The sequence below is a fragment of the Heteronotia binoei genome, chromosome 9 (genome assembly GCF_032191835.1).
Source record: "Heteronotia binoei isolate CCM8104 ecotype False Entrance Well chromosome 9, APGP_CSIRO_Hbin_v1, whole genome shotgun sequence".
Lineage (NCBI taxonomy): Eukaryota > Metazoa > Chordata > Lepidosauria > Squamata > Gekkonidae > Heteronotia > Heteronotia binoei.
In genome coordinates, this window is record NC_083231.1 from 60,659,213 (window position 1) to 60,682,569 (window position 23,357).

Here is a 23,357-nt window from a genome sequence, read left to right on the forward strand (position 1 = left end):
AAATAAGTAACATGTACTGTTTTCAAAAGACTTTTGCTGTGAATCATAGTAAGAATCTCTTTTCAAATACTGTTTTGTCTACAATTTATTTATTTTATTAGTTCAATTTGTACCCCACTCTCCCTGCCAAGGAGCCCTGTGGCACAGAGTAGTAAGCTGCAGTACTGCAGTCCAAGCTCTGCTTTTGACCTGCGTTTGATCCTGGCAGAAGCTGGATTCAGGTAGCCAGCTCAAGGTTGACTCAGCCTTCCATCCTTCTAGGATCGGTAAAATGAGTACCCAGCTTGCTGGGGGTAAAGTGTAGATGACTGGGGAAGGCAGTGGCAAACCACCTTGTAAAAAGTCTGCTACGAAAATGTTGTGATGTGATGTAACCCCATGGATCAGTAACGACTCAGTGCTTGCACAGGGGACTACCTTTACCTTACTCCCCACCATGGCAGGCTTAGAGTGGCTTATTTTGTTGTTCCGTCGCACGGTCGAGTCCAACTCTTTGCGACCCCATGGACAAAGTCATGCCAAGCCCTCCTGTCTTCCACCATCCTCCGAAGTCTGCTCAAATTCGTGTTTGTTACATCAGTAACGCTGTCCAGCCATCTCATCTTTTGCCGTCCCTTTCTTCTTTTGCCTTCTGTCTTTTCCAACATCAGGATCTTCTCCAGTGAGTGCTCCAGGTTCGCCATAGCTGTCCTCCCAAGGAGCAAAAATTTCATGGCTACAGTCACCATCTGCAGTGATCTTGGATCCCAGAAATGTGAAGTCTGTCACTACTTCCATGTCTCCCCCTTCTATTTGCCCAGGTGTGATGGGGCCGGATGCCATGATCTTAGTTTTTTTGATATTCAGTTTCAAGCCTACTTTTGTGCTCTCCTCTTTCACCCTCAACAAGAGGTTCTTTAGGTCTTCGTCACTTTCTGCCATTAGAGTGGTGTCATCTGCATATCTGAGGTTGTTGATGTTTTTCCCGGCAATCTTAATTCCGGCTTCTGCTTCATCCAGGCCAGCATTCCGCATGATGTACTCTGCATATAAATTAAATAAGCAGGGTGACAATATACATCCTTGTCGAACTCCTTTTCCTATTCTAAACCAGTCAGTTGTTCCATATCCTGTTCTGATTGTTGCTTCTTGACTCTTATACAGGTTTCTCAGGAGACATGTGAGGTGGTCTGGTACTTCCATCTCTCTTTAAGGACTTGCCACAGTTTGTTGTGACCCACACAATCAAAGGCTTTAGCGTAGTCAATGAAACAGAAATAGATGTTTTTCTGGAACTCCTGTGCTTTCTCCATAATCCAGCGAATGTTGGCAATTTGATCTCTAGTTCCTCTACAAAACCCAGCTTGAACTTCTGGTAGTTCCCAATCTACATACTGCTGAAGCCTAGCTTGTAGAATCTTTTAACATGAGCTTGCTGGCATGTGAAATGAATGCAATGGCTTATACATCCTTTTAAAAGTTTCAGTTGTATATGATAAAAGTCTTGATTTTTGTTTTTCTTAATTTCAGATTTAACAGAATCTGATACAAAGGATTGATTCTGAATATATGCAGTAATATAACTTTCACACTATAGTAGTGAGTAAAGCATATGCTTTCAGATACTTAAATATTTTCCTCACAGTTAAGCTAAGGTATGATGTAGGATTTATCTCATAAGCCACTTCTCCTACAGTGAGTAATTTGGCAGAACCTCCATTGGCAAGTGCATTGCAATTCTTTGGCATTTACAGTATTTGCTTATGGGGAAGGAAATGTTTTAATCTCAGAAGTTGAATGAATGGTTTATTGTACATATTTAGGTTTTTATGTATTTTATTGTATAATTATTAACGTATTTAAATAGATTTTTGTTAGCTTTTTTTTTCTGTTGTAAGCCGCCCTGAGCCCGCCTCGGTGGGGAGGGCGGGATATAAATCGAATAAAATAAAAAAAATTAAAAAATAAATACATGGTCATTGGCTGTTACAATATAAAAGCACATTATAAAAAACACAATATAGAATTTACATTAAAAAATACCAAGCTGGGGGGCGGAGCGTCGCTTGAACATGGTGGACGCAGTCTGATCGAGCTCCTGATCATTCCCCCTATATAGCCTATATTAGAGTCACCAGGCACAATTATAAACTCTGCTTTCGATGGGACAACACAACAAAACTAAAAAGAAGACTATCCCGAGAGAAAAAAAATCGGTACTAGACTTCTTCAAAGTGGACGCTGTGGAAGAGGTTAGTAGGCCTGTAACCAGATCTGTACTAAATATGGCGGCTAGCAATGTTAATCCTCCCAGCCCCAGCATAGAAAATGAAGACGCCCCGATAAGTAAAAGAGATCTAAATCTCCTAAAAGCTGACATACACCGCTATTTTAATGAATCATTGGACTCCTTCCTCAAACCTATCCAGTCTAAAGTACAAGAAATAACAGAAGAGCTCTCCGTTACCACCAAGATGGCGGAGCAAACGGCTGAAGCAGCCCTTGTACTGCAAGACCAGGTGAAAGCTCTTAAAAGAAAGGAGTCTATTCTGGAAAACAAAATTCTTATACTAGAAAACCGTTTTAGAGCTTCCAATCTAAAATTTTGAGGCCTGGAGGAGGGAGAGGAGAATTCCACTGACTTGGTTTCTTTTATTTCAAAATGGCTAAAATCTGCACTGAAAATGGAGGCGGGAAGTACTTTATCAATAGCCAAAGCACAAAGGCTGGGAGCAATGGCATCGGCCAGGAGAAGGAGACCTAGAGATGTACTGGTACATTTCGCCCTTCCTAAAACACGGGACTTTATTCTAAAGGAAGTGAGATCAAATGGGGCTTTGCTGTATAAAGGGAAAAAAATTCTAACTTTGCTAGACCTACCTCCTGAAGTACTTGATAAACGCAGAAAGCTACGACCTTTTGTTTCTAAGTTGCATGCGGCTAACATTAGATTTAGATGGAGCCCTTCGTCAGACGTATTGGTTTACAAAAACGGCCACTTACACGCAGCAGCGGACATTGACTCAGGCAGAGCGTTGCTTAAGGCACTTTCCATAGAAGTAACAGCGGCAGATGAAGAAGAAATACTGAAAGCCAACCCTCCCTCTGAAGACGTCTCTCCTTAACTTATACAAATTTGAAGGAGCTATATTGTTAATTTTGTATGAGTTTCTCTCAAAAAGATTAACTACTGTTCTAAGCTGTTGCGTCACTAGGAAAAACTGGTAGCGGACTTCTTCACTCCAATAGATCACAGGATTCCCTCTTCCCTGGAAGATTCACCTTTTATATTTTCCTGAGAGAAGGAAATGATTTATCCATTAACGTTTTTCTGAATATCTGTTTGATTTCCCCTTTTTATATCTCTTTCCCTTTTTTCCCGTCGATCGCTGTTGCATCTGATGGAAAACTTTTGGCGGGCTGCTGTTCCTTTAAAAAACGCCACAAGCCTCCTGAACTTTGCGGAGCCCGGCTCTATTGTATATCTTTACTGCACCATTTGCTAATAGATTGGGATATAAATGACTGGTGGATATGCTAATGAATGGTTGAAAGGTGACTGGTGAATGCTTGATCTCTCTCTTTTTTCCGTCGCTGGGTTTTTTGGGGGAGGGGAGTTATCTGTAGTATGAAGAAATCCGATCTGCCTCTGCAAAGCCGCACAAAGCAGTTCGAGAAGAGATCGAAGCGGGGGAGAAGCCGCATAGTTATTTCTCTGCCTGAACTTTGGGGCTTGCTCAGAACTGTCCTCCCTGATCCCATTGCCTCTCCCTCTTACTTTCGGGGGAAGGGTAATCTCCGCAGCCACCTTTTTACGCTGGGGTTGTTCTTGCCTACCCTTCGTTTATGGATCTCTCCACCCCTGCTGCCAGTCTTTTGGTGTCTTTTCTACTGGATTTTCGGGACGTTTCTAATCTCTAACTTTCTGAATCCCACTGCTAGCGAAGTTCCAGAACTTCGGAAGGAGCTGTTCTTTTTTCTTTTTTCACCCACCTCCCCCCCCCTCATCAGCAAAGATACCCTAGAGTGTTCTTCGTGAAAACCTTGTTGCTGATCATCGCAGCTTTACACATGCCCCTCGAGGCAATGCACCGAAACACGCCCCCCCCTCCCTCCCCAACTCCCCTTCCTGGTAGTCAGATCAAAGCACTCTTTTCCCCTCCCCTCCCCTCCCCCCCCCCGTGTAATGATCTCTTGGTAAGAGAACGTTTGTAATATGCTTTGCTATGGGTCATGACTAAAGACTAGTGAATGACTGAAGGTGAATGGTTGGAGTGTTAATTAAATGAGAGAGTATGAATGATAGGTAGATATGAGTGCAGAATGTGTGTGTTATTGAAATGATCATTTAGGGTTTCTTTACTTACAATGAAATCTAAAATTTAAGTGAGTATGCTAAATCATGGTTGCTATAAATTTGGACTAGTGTATTTGAATGAATGTGTATAGTTAGGAATGATTGTAGTGTAGTAAGTGATTGATTTTTTGGTGGATGAGATAGAGTGAATAGGGGAAATGTCTGTATTGGTGAATGCTTTTGCAACATTATATAATGATAAAAGGAGGAGATATGAATGAGTGAGAGGTTGGAATAAATATAAATGGAGTAGTGATGGTATGAATATAGATAGGCATAATTGTATTTAGCCTCATTAATATCTCAATACAGTCATCAAATGGTCTTATAAAATATCTTAATCACCTTAGGTGGATTTCTACTTTCTGGGAAATCAAATGTAAATAAGAACTCTTAAGGGTTATAACCCATATAGCATAATGTACATCTTCCTATATACATTTCCATCTTTCTGGATTTTGGTTAACTAAGAGGAGGGTACTAGGACAAGTTTGATATACCTTAAATTGTTAAATAAGATAATACATTTTATTTCCCAAGTGAGCAGGAGTATGTTTTTTTTGTGCAAGGTGCCTGGTTAAGGTTTCATCTTACAAACCTGGGGAATGTTTGGGATGTTTTAAAAAATTTTTTTAATTACATTCAAATATTCTTTAGTTCCCCTAAAGGTGTGAGTGGTTTCACTACTAGGGAGTACCACGGGTATTTCTCCCTTTTCCTCTGAAGGTAAAGAGGACTGGTGAAGCATTTCCCCCAATTGAGGGTAGTTGGGGGTGTTTGAGTTATTTGTGTTGTTTTGTTTTGTTTGTTTGAAGGTTAAGAACAGCATAAGTTGGGGGGTGGTTTGGGGTTAACTGAAATATCCTTTGGGGAGGAATCTCTGAAAAGCTTCCCAAATTAGGAAATTAAGTTTAAGGTTTTTAAGTTTGGTTATAGTTTGAGAAGTGGTGTTGTATTGTGGCACCACTGAGTTCTTAATTTTTCTTTTCTTTTCTTATTTTAATTGAAAGATGACACGCTCATATAAGCTCCTCAGTTGGAACTGCAGAGGCCTCAATAATATTGTAAAACGTAAAAGACTTCTTAACACTTTGCAAAGGGATAGAGCAAACATTGTATGTCTACAGGAGACGCATTTAAAGAATATAAATGGAAAACTATTGTCCTCAAATTGGTTTAACCAAAGCTATTTGGCAGCAGGGACATCAAAATCTAGAGGAGTAGCAATTTTACTGTCAAAATCAGTACCTTTCCACTGCCAAAAAATAAAAGCTGACCCTAGAGGTCACTATATCTTCATTAGAGGAGAATTAGACGGCCAGCCATTAACAATAGCATCTCTGTATGCCCCAAATGTAAATCAGAAAGATTTTCTTAAGACAACTCTTCAACTACTATCAGAATTTCAGATAGGGGAAACTATAATTGGTGCTGACTTGAACTATATAATGGATCCCGAATTGGACAGGACACACAAACCAGGGAAAAAAGCAGTAAAATCAACAGGTTTATTGAATATATTAGATACATTCAATTTGGTGGACATATGGCGTTCATTAAATCCCGGAGTAAAACAATACACTTATTATTCTACTGTACACCAAATACATACAAGAATTGATTATCTTTTAGTAAGTAAAAGAATAGTTAATCAAATTCAAGAAGCAGACATAGGCCCACGGACAATTTCGGATCACTCCTGGGTCATGGGGACACTTTCTGTTCAAAATGAAGACAAACAAGGTTACCATTGGAATTTAAATAAATTACTGCTACAAGATGAATCGATTTGTAAAAAAATTACAGCAGCAATAAAGGAGTACTTTAAATTTAATACCACTAAAGAGGTATCACAGGGAACGTTGTGGGATGCTTTTAAGGCAGTTATAAGAGGGCAACTAATTGCAATGGCATCCACCTATAAAAAAGAAAGACAGTCACTAATACTAGAAATTACAACTAATATTAAACGGTTGGAACTGCAGTACGCTAAAAAGGGTGGGAAAAAACTGCTAAGGACATTAGAGCAGGAACGTAAAAAGTTAGATTTGTTGGAAACATCCCAAATGCAAAAAAACCTGTTGATACTTAATCAAAAATATTTTACTAAAACACCAAAATCGATAAAATTACTTAAACAAAGGACCTCTCAAAGAAAGGTATCTCACCTTATTCATAACATGCGGAATCATCAAGGATCTCTAGTCGCTAAATCTAGCGAAATAATCCAAATATTTCATAAATTCTACCAGCAACTTTATAAATCAGAAAATCCAGAGCCTACCAAAATTAAAGAGTATCTCACTTCTATAAATTATAATACTAAAATATCTCCTGAACATAAGGCGTATTTGGAACAAGATGTAACACCACTTGAACTATCTGAAACCTTAAAACATATCAAAAATAATAAAGCCCCAGGTAGGGATGGTATCCCTATTGAATTTTATAAGACATTTGAGCATGTATTGGTGGACCCCTTGGTGCAGACCTGTAACTCAGTTATGCTCAGCGGAGTTATGCCTGCCACATGGTCAGAAGCCAGAATTACAGTAATTCCCAAACCCGGAAAGGACAAACAAAATCCTGCTTCATTTAGACCTATTTCTGTTTTAAATAATGATTTTAAACTCTTCTCTGCTTTAATGGCCAACAGATTGAATAAAATTATTGCAAACTATATACATAGTGACCAGTCAGGATTTATTCCCACAAGAACTTTAACGGACAATATCCGTAAAACATTGGACTTAATTATTCTGGGAAAGCAAAGAAAGGAAGAATCAATCCTTTTGGCCATTGACGCAGAGAAGGCCTTTGATAAGGTGGAGGTCCCCTATCTACTTACTTTGTTACAGTATATGGGATTTGGTCAAAAATTTCTAACCTCCATCGAAGCATTATACGCTAAGCCAATAGCACAAATTTACGTGAATAATTATAGATCAGAGGATTTCGATCTACATAGGGGTATGAGGCAGGGATGCCCCCTGTCTCCTATCCTATTTGCCCTGTCTATAGAACCACTGGCCTTTGCCGTACGTAATGAGACATTAATAACTGGTATCTCTGTAGGGAAAGAGGAATATAAATTAAGTTTGTTTGCAGATGATGCCGTATTTTATTTCACTAATCCTGTCCAATCTATTACATCATTACTATATCATATTCAAAAATTCAGTGCGGTATCAGGTTTTACGATTAACTATACAAAATCTGAATTATACCCTATTGTTATGTCCCCGAGTACTAAATTAAACTTACTAAACGCCTTTCCTTTTAAGTGGGTCCAAAAATCTATTCGACATTTAGGTATCCAAATACCATTGAATTTACAGGATCTTTATACTGTCAACTACAAATTAATAGATAGCACTATTAAAACACAATTAGAGCAATGGAACAAACTAAATTTAACTTTGTTAGAAAAAATCGATATGATTAAAACTTTTGTCCTTCCTAAATACTTATTTCTATTTTATAACTTACCCTGCGATATTTCTCCCAAAGAATTCAGAGACAGACAAAAGTTTATTTCTAAATTTTTGTGGTCAAACAAAAAACCAAGATTTCAGTTTAAGTTAATGACGAGGCCAATAAAACAGGGGGGGTTGGGTTTACCCAATCTAGAAGCGTACTATTTAGCTGTAAATTTAAAAAATATATTACTGTATGCAATAAAAGATTGTGATAAACCTTGGGTAAAAATTGAGGCATCTTACTTAGTAGGGGACAATCTATGGGAAGCCATTTGGAACACTCCAAAAGATAGACACTTTACTGTTGACAATAACCCTTATCTATCCTTGACTTTAAAACTTTGGGATAAGCACAAAAAAACTTTAATACCATCCACCTCGCCGATGGCAAGCTTCTTAGGACAAGCATGGTTTAAACCAGGCCGTGCACCCGAAGACTTTAGAGTTTGGAGAGAGGCGGGTATTTTCCAATTTCAAAACATCATCAAGAATAGACAAATGCTGACTAAAACACAATTGGAAACTCAATATAAAATACCAATTCCATGGTTTCAGTATCAACAAATATATTTTATTTTACACAATCCCAGAATTGTAGAAGTGATCGATAGGCCGTTAACAACTTTTGAGAATATGTTGAAAAAAGAATCTAAAACAAACCAAAACATTGACATCGACTATTTATAATCTACTTAATGCTAAAGATTGGTCCGAAGTTACAAGCCAACAGAAGGCCTGGGAGAAAGATTGTGGTATGTCCTTTACGTTGGAACAATGGCAGACTATCTGGGAATCTCCACTTTACACCACATATTCACTAAATTTGAAACTTCAAAATTACAAACTTTTTTCAAGATGGTATTTGACACCCAAAAAACTATTTTTAGCCCATATAAAGCCTACTTCTGAATGTTGGAAGAAGTGTCAGCAGGAAGGGTCATTTTTACATTGTTGGTGGCTGTGCCCAGAAATTAACAAATTTTGGAGGGAAATTAAATACATAATAGATATTTTTGCCGATGACGATATCCCTTTTACCCCAGAATCTTTTCTCTTAAATTATTGGCCCAACTTAAAACTTTCTCATTTGAGAAAGGAATTAATAACTCTTTTGTTGATGGCAGGAAAGTTATTGGTAGCCCAACATTGGAAACGAGATGCGTCCCCTAAGATACAACAATGGTTGACTAAAGTATGGGAGGTAGCAGCATTAGATAAACTGGCTATACAAATAAGAGCAATGGATATACAACAGAAGAATAATAACTTTATTGAAAAATGGTTTCCTTTTTTTAACTATATAAATTCGAAAGAAGATCCTCAAAAGCATGTCCCAAAAAAATATATTGATTTTTCATACTATTGAAAAGTATATTTAAAGGTTATATATTGTTTTGTAGTATATTAGAGATTTGCAACTGAGTGTAATGATAATAGGACTAAGAGGAGCTCTAGTTAATTTAACTTAAAAGATAACTAAGACACAAATGTAACGCAGGTATATTATTGTATTTATTCGATTACTAAGCGTGTATCTGAGTTGTTGGTTATTGTTGAAAAATTAATAAAAATTTAAAGTTTAAAAAAAAAAATACCAAGCTGAAAAACAAGTCTTCAGGTTAAGACTATATGGAGATTCCAAAATTTCAAGAATACAACGTTTATAATAAGTAATATTAACTATGCTGAACTATAGAGCTCAGTGTGATGTACTACTAGGAGCCACCTTGGGTGTAACTTTTCTAGCTGCGTGAGACCAAGGGATTTGTATCCGACTGTAGGAAAACCAACTTTTTATTATCAGGTAAGTTATGTACTTGGCTTAAAATTCCAGATAGGAATCTGTTTCTTAGGTCTGAATATAAAGAGTATACCATTATATAGTGGTAGAGATCTTCCACTTAGAAGTTGGAAATGGTGCAGACAAGGAGATGCCACATTCTACGGAATCAGTTATCTTTTTGTCATTGGAGAATCTTTGGTGCATACTTTTAAACTGTATGATTAGAATAAACTTGTCTGAAATGCTGTTTCTTTAAAAAGTACATTGTGATTTTGCAGCCAGAGCCTATGCATATTTAAAAAGGTAAAGGTAGTCCCCTGTGCCAGAACCAGTCATTTTCGACTCTGTGGTGACATTGCTTTCACAACGTTTTCATGGCAGACTTTTTATGGGGTGGTTTGCCATTGCCTTCCCCAGTCATCTACACTTTCCCCCCAGCAAGCTAGGTACTCATTTTACCGACCTTGGAAGGATGGAAGGCTGAGTCAACCTGGAGCTGGCTACCTGAACCAGCTTCCGCTGGGATTGAACTCAGGTTGTGAGCAGAGGGCTCGGACTGCAGTACTGCAGCTTTACCACTCTGCACCATGGAGAGTGGTATGCATATGCTATGCATATTTACTTAGTAGTTAATCCCAATGAAGAACTCAGGTTGCAGTTCTACACATTCTTATCCAGAAGCAAGTCCTATTGAACTTGGGATTTTTTTTATGAGTAGACTTATTTATAGAATCATAGAATTGGAAGGGACTTCTAGGGTCATCTAGTCCAACCCCCTGCACAACTCACAAACACCTCCCCCTAAATTCACAGGATCTGTTTAAAAACCTCCAAGGAAGAAGAGCCCACCACCTCCCGAGAAAGCCTGTTTCACTGAGGAATCGCTTTAACAGTCAGGAAGTTCTTCCTAATGTTGAGCTGGAAACTCTTTTGATTTAATTTCAACCCATTGGTTCTGGTTCTACCTTCCGGGGCCACAGAAAACAATTCCACACCATCCTCTATATGACAGCCCTTCAAGTACTTGAAGATGGTGATCATATTACCACTCAGCTGACTCCTTTCCAGGCTAAACATCCCCAGATCCTTCAGCCTTTCCTCATAGGACTTGGTCTCCAGACCCCTCACCATCTTCGTCGTCCTCCTCTGGACCCGTCCCAGCTTGTCTACATCCTTCTTAAAATGTGGTGCCAAAACTGAACACAATACTCCAGGTGAGGTCTTACCAGAGCAGAGTAAAGTGATACCATCACATCATGTGATCTGGACACTATACATCTGTTGATACAGCCCAAAGTTGCATTTGCCTTTTTAGCCACCACATCACACTGTTGACTCATGTTCAGCATATGATCCACTAAGACCCCTAGATCTTTTTCGCACATACTACTGCTAAGACAAGTCTCCCCCATCCTATAACCATGCATTGGATTTTTCCTACCTAAATGCAGAACTTTACATTTATCCCTGTTAAAATTCGTTTTATTGATTTTAGCCCAGTTTTCCAGCCTGTCAAGGTCATCCTGTATCCTGTTTCTGTCGCCTTCTGTGTTTGCAACCCCTCCCAATTTATTAGTATCATCTGCAAATTTAATAAGCATTCCTTCTATTCCTTCATCCAAATAATTGATAAAGATGTTGAACAAAACAGGTCCAGGACAGATCCTTGAGGCACTCCACTTGTCACTCTTCTCCAAGAGGATGAGGAACCATTCACAAGCACTCTTTGGGTGTGATCTGTCAACCAGTTACAGATCCACCTAAAGGTAACAGGATCCAAACCACATTTTACCAACTTGTCAACAAGGATAGTATGTGGAACCTTATAAAAAAAGCCTTACTGAAATCAAGATAAATGATGTCTACAGCATTCCCCTGATCCAGCAAGGTAGTCACTTTCTCAAAAAAAGAGTTCAGGTTAGTCTGACATGACTTGTTCTTGAGAAAACTATGCTGGCTCTTCGTAATCACATCCATTCTTTCTAAATGTTCCAGGACCGACTGTTTGATGATTTGTTCTAAAACTTTTCCAGGTATAGACGTCAAGCTGACGGGTCGATAGTTACCCGGATCATCTTTTTCCCCCTTCTTGAAGATGGGGACAACATTCGCCCGCCTCCAATCTTCTGGCACCTCTCCTATTCTCCAAAAATTCTCAAAAATAATATCAGCCAGTATCATAATGCCCCTGTATAAATCAATGGTGCGGTCTCATTTGGAGTACTGTGTGCAGTTCTGGTCGCCGCACCTCAAAAAGGATATTATAACATTGGAGAAAGTCCAGAAAAGGGCAACTAGAATGATTAAAGGGTTGGAACACTTTCCCTATGAAGAAAGGTTGAAATGCTTGGGGCTCTTTAGCTTGGAGAAACATCGCCTGCGGGGTGACATGATAGAGGTTTACAAGATAATGCATGGGATGGAGAAAGTAGAGAAAGAAGTACTTTTCTCCCTTTCTCACAATACAAGAACTCGAGGGCATTCGATGAAATTGCTGAGCAGTCGGGTTAAAACGGATAAAAGGAAGTACTTCTTCACCCAAAGGGTGATTAACATGTGGAATTTACTGCCACAGAAGGTGGTGGTGGCTACAAACATAGCCAGCTTCAAGAGGGGATTGGATAAAAATATGGAGCAGAGGTCCATCAGTGGCTATTAGCCACAGTTTGTGTGTGTGTGTGTGTATATATATAAAAAAAATTTTGGCCACTGTGTTACACAGAGTGTTGGACTGGATGGGCCATTGGCCTGATCCAACATGGCTTCTCTTATGTTCTTATGTCAGAAGCTCAAAAATTACATCCGCAAGCTCTTTTAGAACCCTTGTTTTAGAACCCTTGGATTTTCCTTAGCATACTTACATTACAGTTTTGTTGTTTGCATTTATATTATCAGACTGTTACAATTCTGGACCAATCCACCTAGAACTCACCTGTAATTAAAAAATCCTGTTCTTCTGCTATTATAACTGCTTCTGATATTGGTCAGCATTTATTTCTCTCCAACGATGCGTGTCAGATAGTGTGCTGTTTACAGGAATGTTGTAGTCCCTGACCAAATATCTTGCAATTTGCATTGAATGCACAAGACTAGAGTGATGGGAAATTTAAGGACTGACAAATGAATAGTGGAAATGGACAGTAGACATTCTGATAGGGGTGGGGGAGTGGATGCAAAGTGAGGCTAGGCAGTAGATGTGGAGAAGTGTCTCAGTGAAGGCGGGGGGCATTGTTACCCAAAGAGATAGTCTCCAGTTAGTTTTGGGGGGGGGGGAAATTAGCATAGAGTACTGTGTGAGAGGGTGCAATCAGAATCGAAACACCAACATTTATGGGGATTGTCCCTGTGAGAACTCTTGAATAAACAAGCAGTTTGTTCAAATTAAAGAGTCTTTTTATTAACAAAGAAAAATGAGGAAAACAGTTAATTCAGCAAAACACACAATGTTCAAGAGCAAACTGGAAAAGCAAGGAGGAATGGGGAATAGTATTTTATGGATCAAGTGATATTTACTGGTCCCAGCGTGGTCCGTGGAAACAGCAGATCTGGAGAGAAATGACCAGCATTTAATTCTATGAAGGAGAGGAAGAAGCCCTTGAGTGAGGGTGTATGTGGTCAGTACGAAGAACACACAACACACTGAGTGGGTTTTCGGGGCTGATCCTTACAGGAAAATTGTGCCCTGAGGCTGTGGGAAGGCATAAGTTCTTTCTGTTGGGAAATTTTTAGAGAACAGTTGTGATGATTACATTGTCCAGGGGGTTGGACTAGATGACCCTGGAGGTACCTTCCAGCTCCATGATTCTATGAGATAAAGAATACCTTGGCGTAAAATTCATTCATTCGTTTATTTTAAAAATATTCATATAGTACTTCTCATCAGAATGTACAAGAGAGAATTAAAAATACACAAATAGCATAGACTGCAATCATAACAACATTTTCCTGGGAGTAAACCTCACTAAATAAACTGGGATTGATTTCTGAGTAGACCTTCTTAGTATTATTCCCATAATCCCTAAATGGCCAACAAGAATATGAAATCAACAACGTAAGTAAATAGCTAAAAGCACTCAAATAGCTGAACCAACAGCAACAGGTTAATTAAAAAAGCAGACAACAGCAACAGGTTAATTAAAAAAGCAGACAACACAGAAAGTATAATCACCAAAAGGAGGAAGCAGCCAACAAAATTAAGTACAAGTTAGCTGCAGCTAAAGAGCCTTGGCCTGATGTGTTTATGGAAGGCATTACACAGCATTGGGGCAATCACTGAAAAGGCCCTTATTGCAGTGGTTCTCATTCTGTAGCTCTCAGAGAGCCATATTCACAAGTACTACATTTACTTCCATCCCTGGCATGAAGCCTGCACCTCAGGAAATTTTGCCAGCTGACTTCTTCCTCTGGTAACAGGAGTTTCAAGATAGGACCCAGTTTCCAAATCTAAGCCCTATGGAGCAAAGACCTTGCCTACTTTCCTGAATACAGGCAGATGGAGGGGATGAGGGTAAACTTACTGGGAGTGGGAAGGAATTCTGAAAATAAATGTGATGTTGCTATGTGACCTAGAAATGATATAGGGGTAGGCTTCCCAATCCCCAGGTCCCAGTGGGGGATCCCCCGGTTTTACAGGCTTCCCCCCTCCCCCAGCCAGCTGGCCGGCGGGGGAAGCCCCACCCCCACAGCCATTATGCACCTCCATAAAAAATTCCCATAGGAAATGATGGGGAATTGATCTGCGGGTATCGGGGGCTCTAGGAGGGCTGCTTATTGAGGTAGAGGCGCCAAATTTTCAGTATAGCATCTAGTGCCTCTCCCCAAAATACCCCCCAAGTTTCAAAAGGATTGGACCAGGGGGTCCAATTCTACAAGCCCCAAAAGAAGGTGCCCCTATCTTTCATTATTTTCTATGGAAGGAAGGCATTTTAAAAGGTGTGCTGTCCCTTTAAATGTGATGGCCAGAACTCCCTTGGAGTTCAATTCTGCTTGTCACACCCTTGCTCCTGGCTCCACCCCCAAAGTCCCCAGATATTTCTTGAATTGGACTTGGCAACCCTATATAGGGGTGATGTTCTGGTTTTGAGGCAAAACTCTATGGTAGAATTAGGAGTCCTGGGTCCTCTTTTGTTCAACATCTTTATACATTATTTGGATGAAGTAACACTTGTTAAATTTTCAAATTATACTAAATTGGGAAGAGTAGCAAATTCAGTAGAAGACAGAGTTAGGATAGAGGATGATCTTGTCAGGCTGGAAAACTGGGCTAAAACAAATAAAATTAATTTTAACTGGGGTTCTGCATTTAGGTAGGAAAAAACAAATGCATAATTATAGGTTGCAGACTTGTCTTGGCAGTATTATTTATTTATTTAATTTATACTCTACCCTATCCCATGTATGGGCTCAGAGCGGATTACAACATAAAATCCATAAAACAATAAAAGCATACATGTACAAAAGGGATCTAGGGGTCTTATTAGACCATACACTGAACATGAGTAAACAGTTTGATGTGGTAGCTAAAAAGGCAAATGTGATTTTGGGCTGTATCAACAGAAGTATAGTGTCCAGATCGTGCAAAGTGATTGGACCTCACCTAGAGTATTGTGTTTAGTTTTGGGCACCACAATTTTAAAAAGATATAGACAAGCTGGAACATGTCAAGAAGAGGATAACAAAGATGGTGAGGGCTCTTGAGACCAAGTCCTGCAAGGAAAGGTTGAAGAAGCTTGGTGTGTTTAGAAATGTTCCCTCTAAGTTGCCGAGTCTTGAGAGCAAAAATTCTACTTTGTGAGCTGCTGCTTGAATTAATGTGCTCTGGGGTCATCCTTCCTGAGCTAAGACAAAAATGTGTGAGCTGGAGGCTAAAAATCTGTGAGCTAGCTCACACTAACTCAGTTTAGAGGGAACAGTGGTGTTTAGCTTGAAGAGGAGATGACTGAGAGGTGATATGATCACCATCTTCAAGTACTTAAAAGGCTGTCATATATAGGATGGTGCAGAGTTGTTTTCTGTGACCCCAAAAGGTTACACCAGAACTAATGGGTTGAAATTAAAAAGTTTATGGCTAAACATTAGGAAGAACGTCCTGATAGAGTGTTCCTCAGTGGAACAGGCTTCCTTGGGAAGTGGTGAGCTTTCCTCCTTTGGAGGTTTTCAGAAGCTAGATGGCCATGTGACAGCAATGCTGATTCTGTGAACTTAGGCTGATCATGGGAGAGAGGATTGGAAGGGTTGCATCAGTGCTTAGTTCTCGTGGCCCTTTGTTACACTTCCAGGGAAATGCTGATTGCCCCTTTGGGGTCAGGAAGCACTTTAGCCAAGGATTCTGGAGGGTTTTTTTGCCATCTTCTGGGCATGGAACAGGGGTCACTGGATGTGTGTGTAGGGAGGTATTTGTGAATTTCTTACATTGTGCAAGGGGTTGGACTAGATGACCCTGGAGGTCCCCTTCAACTCTATGACTCTATGAGTTTTGCCCAAAAACCAGAGCATTGCTTCTCACATAATTGACATGCCTATGTCACTTCTGGGCGATGTAGGCACATCGTTCATTTCTGGCTTCTTGCCTGTTGGGGGGGAGGGCAATGGGGGGTGTGTGGAGAGGAGCACCCAAAATCGGGACCCCCTCCTCCTCCCTCACTGAGGTCTGGTATCTCTACCCACAAATGGCATTGAAGCCACTGAGTATCACTGTCTTATAGGAGGGGTTCCCCAATGCAGTGCCTGTGGGTGCCCATCAACACCTTTTCTGGAGGCCGCCCAGTGTCTTTAGGAGGTGGGAGGGCCTGGTAGGGCTTTTGCACAATAAGGCTTCTGGTTGACTGTTGGAGATTTAATTGGCTGTGCAGATTTTTTAAAATGCTCCTTTGGATCTGCACTGTAAAAGGATCTGCACAAGGATCTGCACTGTGTTATTGAAGTTAAGGTTTGGCAATTATTTTCTGGCTGGCTTTGACTCCTGCTGCAGCTATTTTGGTGCTGCATTCACCATGCCATGTCAAAATTCCAGATGTGCCAACAGACTCAGAATTAGTGGGGGGATCCCTGATGTAGTAGAATAATGGAATCACAGAGTTGGAAGGCACCATACAGGACATCTAGTCCAACCTCCTGCTCAATGCATGATCAGCCTAGAGCATTCCTAACAAGCGTTTGTCCAGCTGCTGCTTAAAGACTCCCAGTGAGGGAAGCTCACCACCTCTCTAGGTAGCTGATTCCACCATTGAACCATTCTTACTATAAAACCACTCTTACTGTAAAAAAAGTTTTCCTGATACTCAGCCAGTACCTTCCCACCCTTAATTTAGACTCATTATTGTGAGTCCTATCCTCTGGTGCCAACAGGAACAGCTCTCTGCCCTTCTCTAAGTGACAGCCTTTCAAATATTTAAAGAGAGCAATCATGACCCCCCTCAACCTCCTCTTCTCCAGCCTGAACATTCCCAAGTCTCTCAGCCTTTCCTTATTGGACTTGGTCTTTGATAATCCTTGAGGCTCTCCGCATCCCTTGTTTCCATACCTTTTTGAAGCTTTATAACTGCATTTCTATTCACAGAATAGTATTGACATTTGTTATTTGAGACAGAAAATATGATCGCTGATGAATAGGATTGTAAGAGCTGTAATATTCTGAAAGTAATTCCCAAATATCATGAGAAATATGCTGCCAACTTGTGCAGTATTGAAAATAATCAGATACCCTTTCAGCAGTCGTGGAAATATCTTCCTGTTTCCACAGTAACACTGTAAACTTCTTATAACAGGTGTAGGAATTTGCAGTGTAATGTCAGATGGTTGATTGTGTCAGTTCAGCAGGCAGAATCCTCTCTCCTTAGCAGCTAAGACTTAACATGATGATTATCCCCTAAAATGATGAATTCTCAACAAGCTTTACAATCTTTACCTTGAATTGAGAAGATACTTTTATAATGACTGACAATCGTGTTTCTCATCTCAGATGTTAGAGCGCAAGTCTGTCTAGAAGCTATGTCCTTTGAACCAGCCTCTTAATTCTGTGTGCTGGAAGTGGCTTTAGGATAATATGCTCTGTACATGTTCAGAGGCACTTTTCTGCCTACTTAGGTCATAGATGCAAAGAACAACACGGGTCATAACAGTTAAAACTGTTTCCAGGGATTCATATGGCTGAAATGATGTGCTGCTCAAGCAGTTTTTTTCCTCTTTGGAAGCCAGATCTTCTCCAACATGATTATGCAAGATTATGCAAGTCTTATGGCTGTGTTCCAAGTCTGTAGTGAGTAGTTTGTAGTCTATATTCAAAATAGATCCATGAAATAGAAACAGAATATCAGTAGGACTGTCCTCCTTTAGCAAGAGGAGCCAAATTCAGATTGCTCACTGAACTCAGTGGTTCTTAAGAGTACTCAGCATTCTCTGATTGCTCATGCTGAAAGCAGAGTTTTACAGCTGTGTTGTGCTGCCTTTGGCTCAAACGGAGCCCTGCATTAAACCTATTACATTAGACTTAATGTACTAACAAGCTGAGGAATAGCACTGAAGAAAAATTGAATAATGATTTCAAAGATGCCTCTGAATCTGAAGTATTGTTGGCAGTTTCCTTGAGTCAGAACAGCACAATCTCCACAGCAGGGACTTTAAAATCTTGCACTGCTGAGAATGGAGTTTGTCATATTCATAATTCCATTATGGCTTTTGGTCAAGAGCTGTGGATTACTGGGTACATAATCACTTAACTTTTCCAGGCATATTTCAGCTGCTAAACAAAAAGCAAGTTAGCAAACAGTGAACAGTTTCTCTGCATTACATAGGTCAAACAGCATGGAAATTAGGGGCAAGATGGTATTTATGTGCCTAGGTAAGGTACAGTAGCATCCTCTGCTGGTTGTCCATAGTAAGAATGGAACTCTGACATGTATCTTCATAATCACTTTCATTAGGATAACCATTTGGGGGAGGAAAGTGGAACCAATAAGTGTTCTATATGCTAAAAATCCTGCTTTTAAAAGAGATTAATTCAAATGTTAATGCGTTTTTCTGTGAATTTAATGCTGAAGATGATAGACTGTAGCTATGCAGAGGAGGAAAAGCACTTGATGGCTCAATGGAGTTTTCTTTCTTTTCTTGTCCTTTATTCTAAGCCTCAGAAGAAGAAGGTGGGAAACCTTTCCAGTGCCCCATCTGTGGCCTGGTTATAAAAAGGAAGAGCTATTGGAAAAGACACATGGTGATTCATACAGGCTTAAAAAGTCATCAGTGCCCTTTGTGCCCATTTCGCTGCGCACGCAAGGACAATCTCAAATCACACATGAAGGTAAGGTATTTGGATTCTTACTCTAGTCCATAAAGCTGCTCTTGAAAGTTTAAAATCTGCTCCTGATAAAATCCAGCATGGTTTTATGAGTAGTATGTGTACAAGTGCTGTGAATTCATTTTGACCAGCAGAGGGGTTGGTCAGTAAAAGCAATAGCCTTAGTGATGTCTGCAACAAATTCTTGCCATGCAGTCCACTGAGTTGGTTAGGCTGCACACAAGAGACTGCCTTTAGTTCCCTTCTCCCTATACTGCCCAGATTGTTGTTCTGTGGGGTATGGTTTCTGTGCCCAAGTAAACATCAGAAGTTTGACCATGCAGACTGGATCACAGCCTTATAGCGCAATTCTAAACAGAGTTATAACCTTCTAGATCCATTAAAGTCAATGAATATAGAAGGGTACAGGTCTGTTTAGGATTGCACAGTTAGTGTGCTACAAGCAGCTGCATGTCTGTGGTTAACATGCTTTTATAAGGATGAAAATGTAGTCGTCCATAATACAGTGTACTTGCTAGGGGAAAGCAGCTAGGATGGAGGCACTCTAGAGACATGTACAATACAAGCATACAATAACTAAAAGAAATTGAGATCTCATCTATATTAGCTACAGGCAGAAAGGGAAAACAAAAGCCTGCAGCAACACCTGTAGTCTCTCTCTGGGGAAAACCCCCACTATCCCATTGCTAATAAAAGTTATGCTTTAGACTCTACGCAAGTGAGCAATTACAATGATGGACTTCAGATCCTATTTTATATTGTCTGTGATATCCAAGATATCCAAATGTTTCCGTGGTGGTGTTGACAAAAACGCTGGCTCTGTGGTGTTTTGTTACTCATTCAAGGCTATAACAAGTAGCTGGTGGCCATAAGGTGGAAAATGCTCATATCTTAGTCAGAGATTATCAGGACTATAAATTGAAAAATGAAGACTGTGAGATTAAGATTTATTTTGAAGTTAATGTGTTTAGGATTAATGTTTGTGTTGTAATCACTGATAGGCAATCAGGCTTGTATGTACTGATCCACTGGGGGGAAAAATAGAAACTTTATCAGGAAAATGCTTTTGGAATTAAGAAATAATGTTCTTTGTAGTCTGATATTGAATAATGTTGTGATGTTTAGAAAGTGACCTCTAAATGAAGATTCTTATTGTTAAATAATGTTCACCATTAAAATGTCATGTATAGAGAGCCACTGAACTTAACACTGAACTCTTCTGAAGCTGATAGACTGTGAGAGGTCTGTGAGATATGAAGGCTCAAAGAATTCTGTGGCTTAATTTTAGCTGAAATGTGAACAAGCTTGGGGGATCCTTTGGATCGTGCTTTCTCTCTATTACACACACCGCAGTTTTGGGTCGTTTTGACTGGTCCCAGTAAAGGACAGCAGTCAAATGAAAGAACTCTAGATTTTTAGCAAGCAGAGTACTTAATTGTCACATCCAAACCACAAACTACAATTTTCACAGTTCCCTACACATTCTAAAACAAATAAACTAGGTCAAAGGTGAATTCAAGGATTCACCGGGTTTATTCCATAGCAGAGTTAACACTGAAATGATTCGTGTAGGGATGTAGGAGGCAGGATCAAGCCAACCAAAGATACATGTAACATTTGTCTGAAAGTTGTTGTTTTTACTGAATCAGGTTCACCAACATCAGGATCGTGGAGAGACCTTTCAGTGCCAGCTTTGCCCATTTACCTCCTCTCGCCACTTCAGCCTGAAACTTCACATGCGTTGCCATCAACACTTCCTGAGGACAGAAGCCAAAGTGAAGGAAGAGATCCAAGAAACGGATGTCAAGGTGTCATCACAGCTAAATGATGACTCCAGAATGGGACAGCAGATGGAGGGAGCTGCTGACCATGCTGCTACATTGAGAACACCTGAGAAGGCTGGACAGACAGGTGCTGCCATCCCACCTCTGCTGGTAAAAGAAGAGCCCAAAGATGATCACAGCACTTCCTCCCCATCCTTTGCTCTCAGTGTTGTTGATAGAATTGCCAACAATACAAAGCTAAAAGACTCCATTGATTTTGTGACTAATACAGCGTCGGCACTTTTCAGCCAGGACATCTCTGTCAAAATGGCATCAGATTTTCTTATGAAACTCTCAGGTAAGTGAGTGGCAGCTCCTTTTCCAAACCTCTTTATTGACTAGTCATTCATGCAGGATGGAATGGGGATTGAAATCAGAGAAGAGCAGTGGGGGAGGGGGGGAGGGAGGATCCTGAATGCCTTCTTCTCTAGCAGTTCTTACTATCTCATCTCTTTTTGTCAGAGACATTGGCTGAATTCAGATGGCCAATTTGACCTGACATAGGTATGGCCCCCAGAATAAAAAAGCAAGGTCAGACAGGCACAGCTGCCACCCGTCTTGCTCCCATCTTCACCCTGTCTTCTGGTGTCGCTGAGACAGATCAAATATCTACTTGGGAAATGGTAGCAAATTCTTCTGCTGCACTCTGTCTTTCCGGGCATCTGAACACAGGTGCTCACAAGCGAGGTGGATTGGCAGTGTGAACCCTCCAGTTTGTTCTAGGAGTGTGTGTGCACATGAGCACACGTGTGCATGGGCGCATGTGAGCTTGGCCACTAAAAATGTAAGGGGGAAAAAGAAACCCAAACTGTGCTATGGGGATGGTGTATAACAACCATGTGAACGTGCCAAAGTTCCCCCACATGATATACAGGTGCATCATGTAGAAGTGTCTGATTGAGATTTGGCTGCTCCATTTTGGGGTGACAGCTATCTGCATTATTCTTCCCTCTTCATTTGGAGCATGCCAGGAGGGTTAGGGTTAGAGCTTGACCAGGATCTGAGGTTCAAACTCATAAGTTCCAGGGAGAAAAAATCAGCTATCCCTTGTGCATTTTCTGACGATAAATGTATAGACACTGTCTTTCAAAGGATATGGGTGGTATCATGCCACTCTGCTCAGCTAACAGCAGTGCAGTCCTCCCACACAAGCACCTTCCTCTCATACAAAAGACACTTTTTGTATCTGAGGAAGACTGTTCTCTGTAGGAACATACTACTGTTAGCTAAACAAAATGGTGGCACACGGCCCTTTCTTTCTGGTACCTTACACCAGAAAGAGTATACCAAACCTATGAACAGGGTTCCATTAAATCTTAGAGACAGTGGAGAAATGGGAACATATTTACCCATGTGGTGGTTGCTGCTTATCATGTTGCTGCTGCTAAGTTATACTGATGAGAAAGGAGTTGGGAGAACTCATAAAGCATTTGTGTTTGTAGGTGTATCTTCATTTTATTTATTGTTACTTAAAATATTTATATCTGGCTGCTACTATTTAGCACGAGGTGGCTTACAATCATGATGATAGGCAAAAATCACAGCAATGTGAGCAGCACAATAGCAAAAGAAGGAATTCAGTGTTTAGCATAAAAATGGCAACATATATGTTATCCCCCACTCATAGGGTTGCCAAGTCCAATTCAAGAAATATCTGGGGACTTTGGGCGCGGAGCCAGGAGGCATTGGGGTGGAGCCAGGAGCAAGGGTGTGACAAGCATAATTGAACTCCAAAGGGAGTTCTGGCCATCACATTGAAAGGGATCGCATATCTTTTCAATGCCTTCCTTCCATAGGAAATAATGAAGGATAAGGGCACCTTCTTTCGGGGCTCACAGAGTTGGACCCTTTGGTCCAATCTTTTTGAAACTTGGGGGGTATTTTGGGAGGAGGCAGTGGATGTTATACTGAAAATTTGGTGCCTCTACCTCAAAGAACAGCCCTCCCAGAGCCCCAGATACCCACGGATCAAGTCTCCATTATTTTCTATGGGAACAAGTCTCCATACGGAACTTCAGAGTTCCCAGCAGGCATTTCTCTCCCCTCCCCCCACTTTCTGATGACCCTGAAGCGGGGGGGGGGAGGGCCTCCAAACCAGGGGATCCCCTGCCCCCATCTGGGGATTGGCAACCCTACCCGCTCATATTTTGATAGCTCAGATTGTAGAAGTGATCTTTTAGTATTTTAGACTGAAGACATAAACTTTGGGTCACTTTAATGATGGACAGTCTGTGACAAGAAGGCTGAGTTAAATATGGGAGACAGGAAGCTCTTTTATTCATGATTAGTGACAGTAAATAATAGTAACTTGACAATGTACACTCTACCCAGGGCTGTCAAACTCCTAGCCTGTGGGCTGCATTCAGCCCACCCAGGGCTTTGATCAGGCCCACAGCAGTTTTCTCTGCCCTCCTATCCTCACCCTTTGAAGCTCTGAGGCTGCTGCTGATGTTCCCAGCTGCTTCTGCTTGTCTTTGCCTGCTTAAGCTGGAAGTTCTTCTGGCCTTGTAAAGTTGCAAAAAAATAAAAAAAAATGGAATGAATTTTCCATTAAGGTCTCTGCACCCAGATAGACTGGTTTTCTGGGCCCAGAGACCTTAATGGAAAAACCATTCTGTTTTCCTTGCAACTTTGTCTGAGCTGC

General features: G+C 40.5%; 1 protein-coding gene across 6 annotated transcripts in view; it reads left to right on the top strand.

Moving 5' to 3' along the window:
• Window positions 1-23,357, top strand: part of ZNF827 (zinc finger protein 827) — a 205,797-nt gene that overhangs the window by 56,161 nt on the left and 126,279 nt on the right. For all 6 annotated transcript variants that reach the window (XM_060246687.1, XM_060246688.1, XM_060246682.1 and 3 more), the window contains exons 3-4: window positions 18,721-18,893; window positions 20,540-21,011. In XM_060246687.1, coding sequence (XP_060102670.1) covers window positions 18,721-18,893; window positions 20,540-21,011 — 645 coding nt within the window. The remainder of the gene's footprint in view (window positions 1-18,720; window positions 18,894-20,539; window positions 21,012-23,357) is intronic.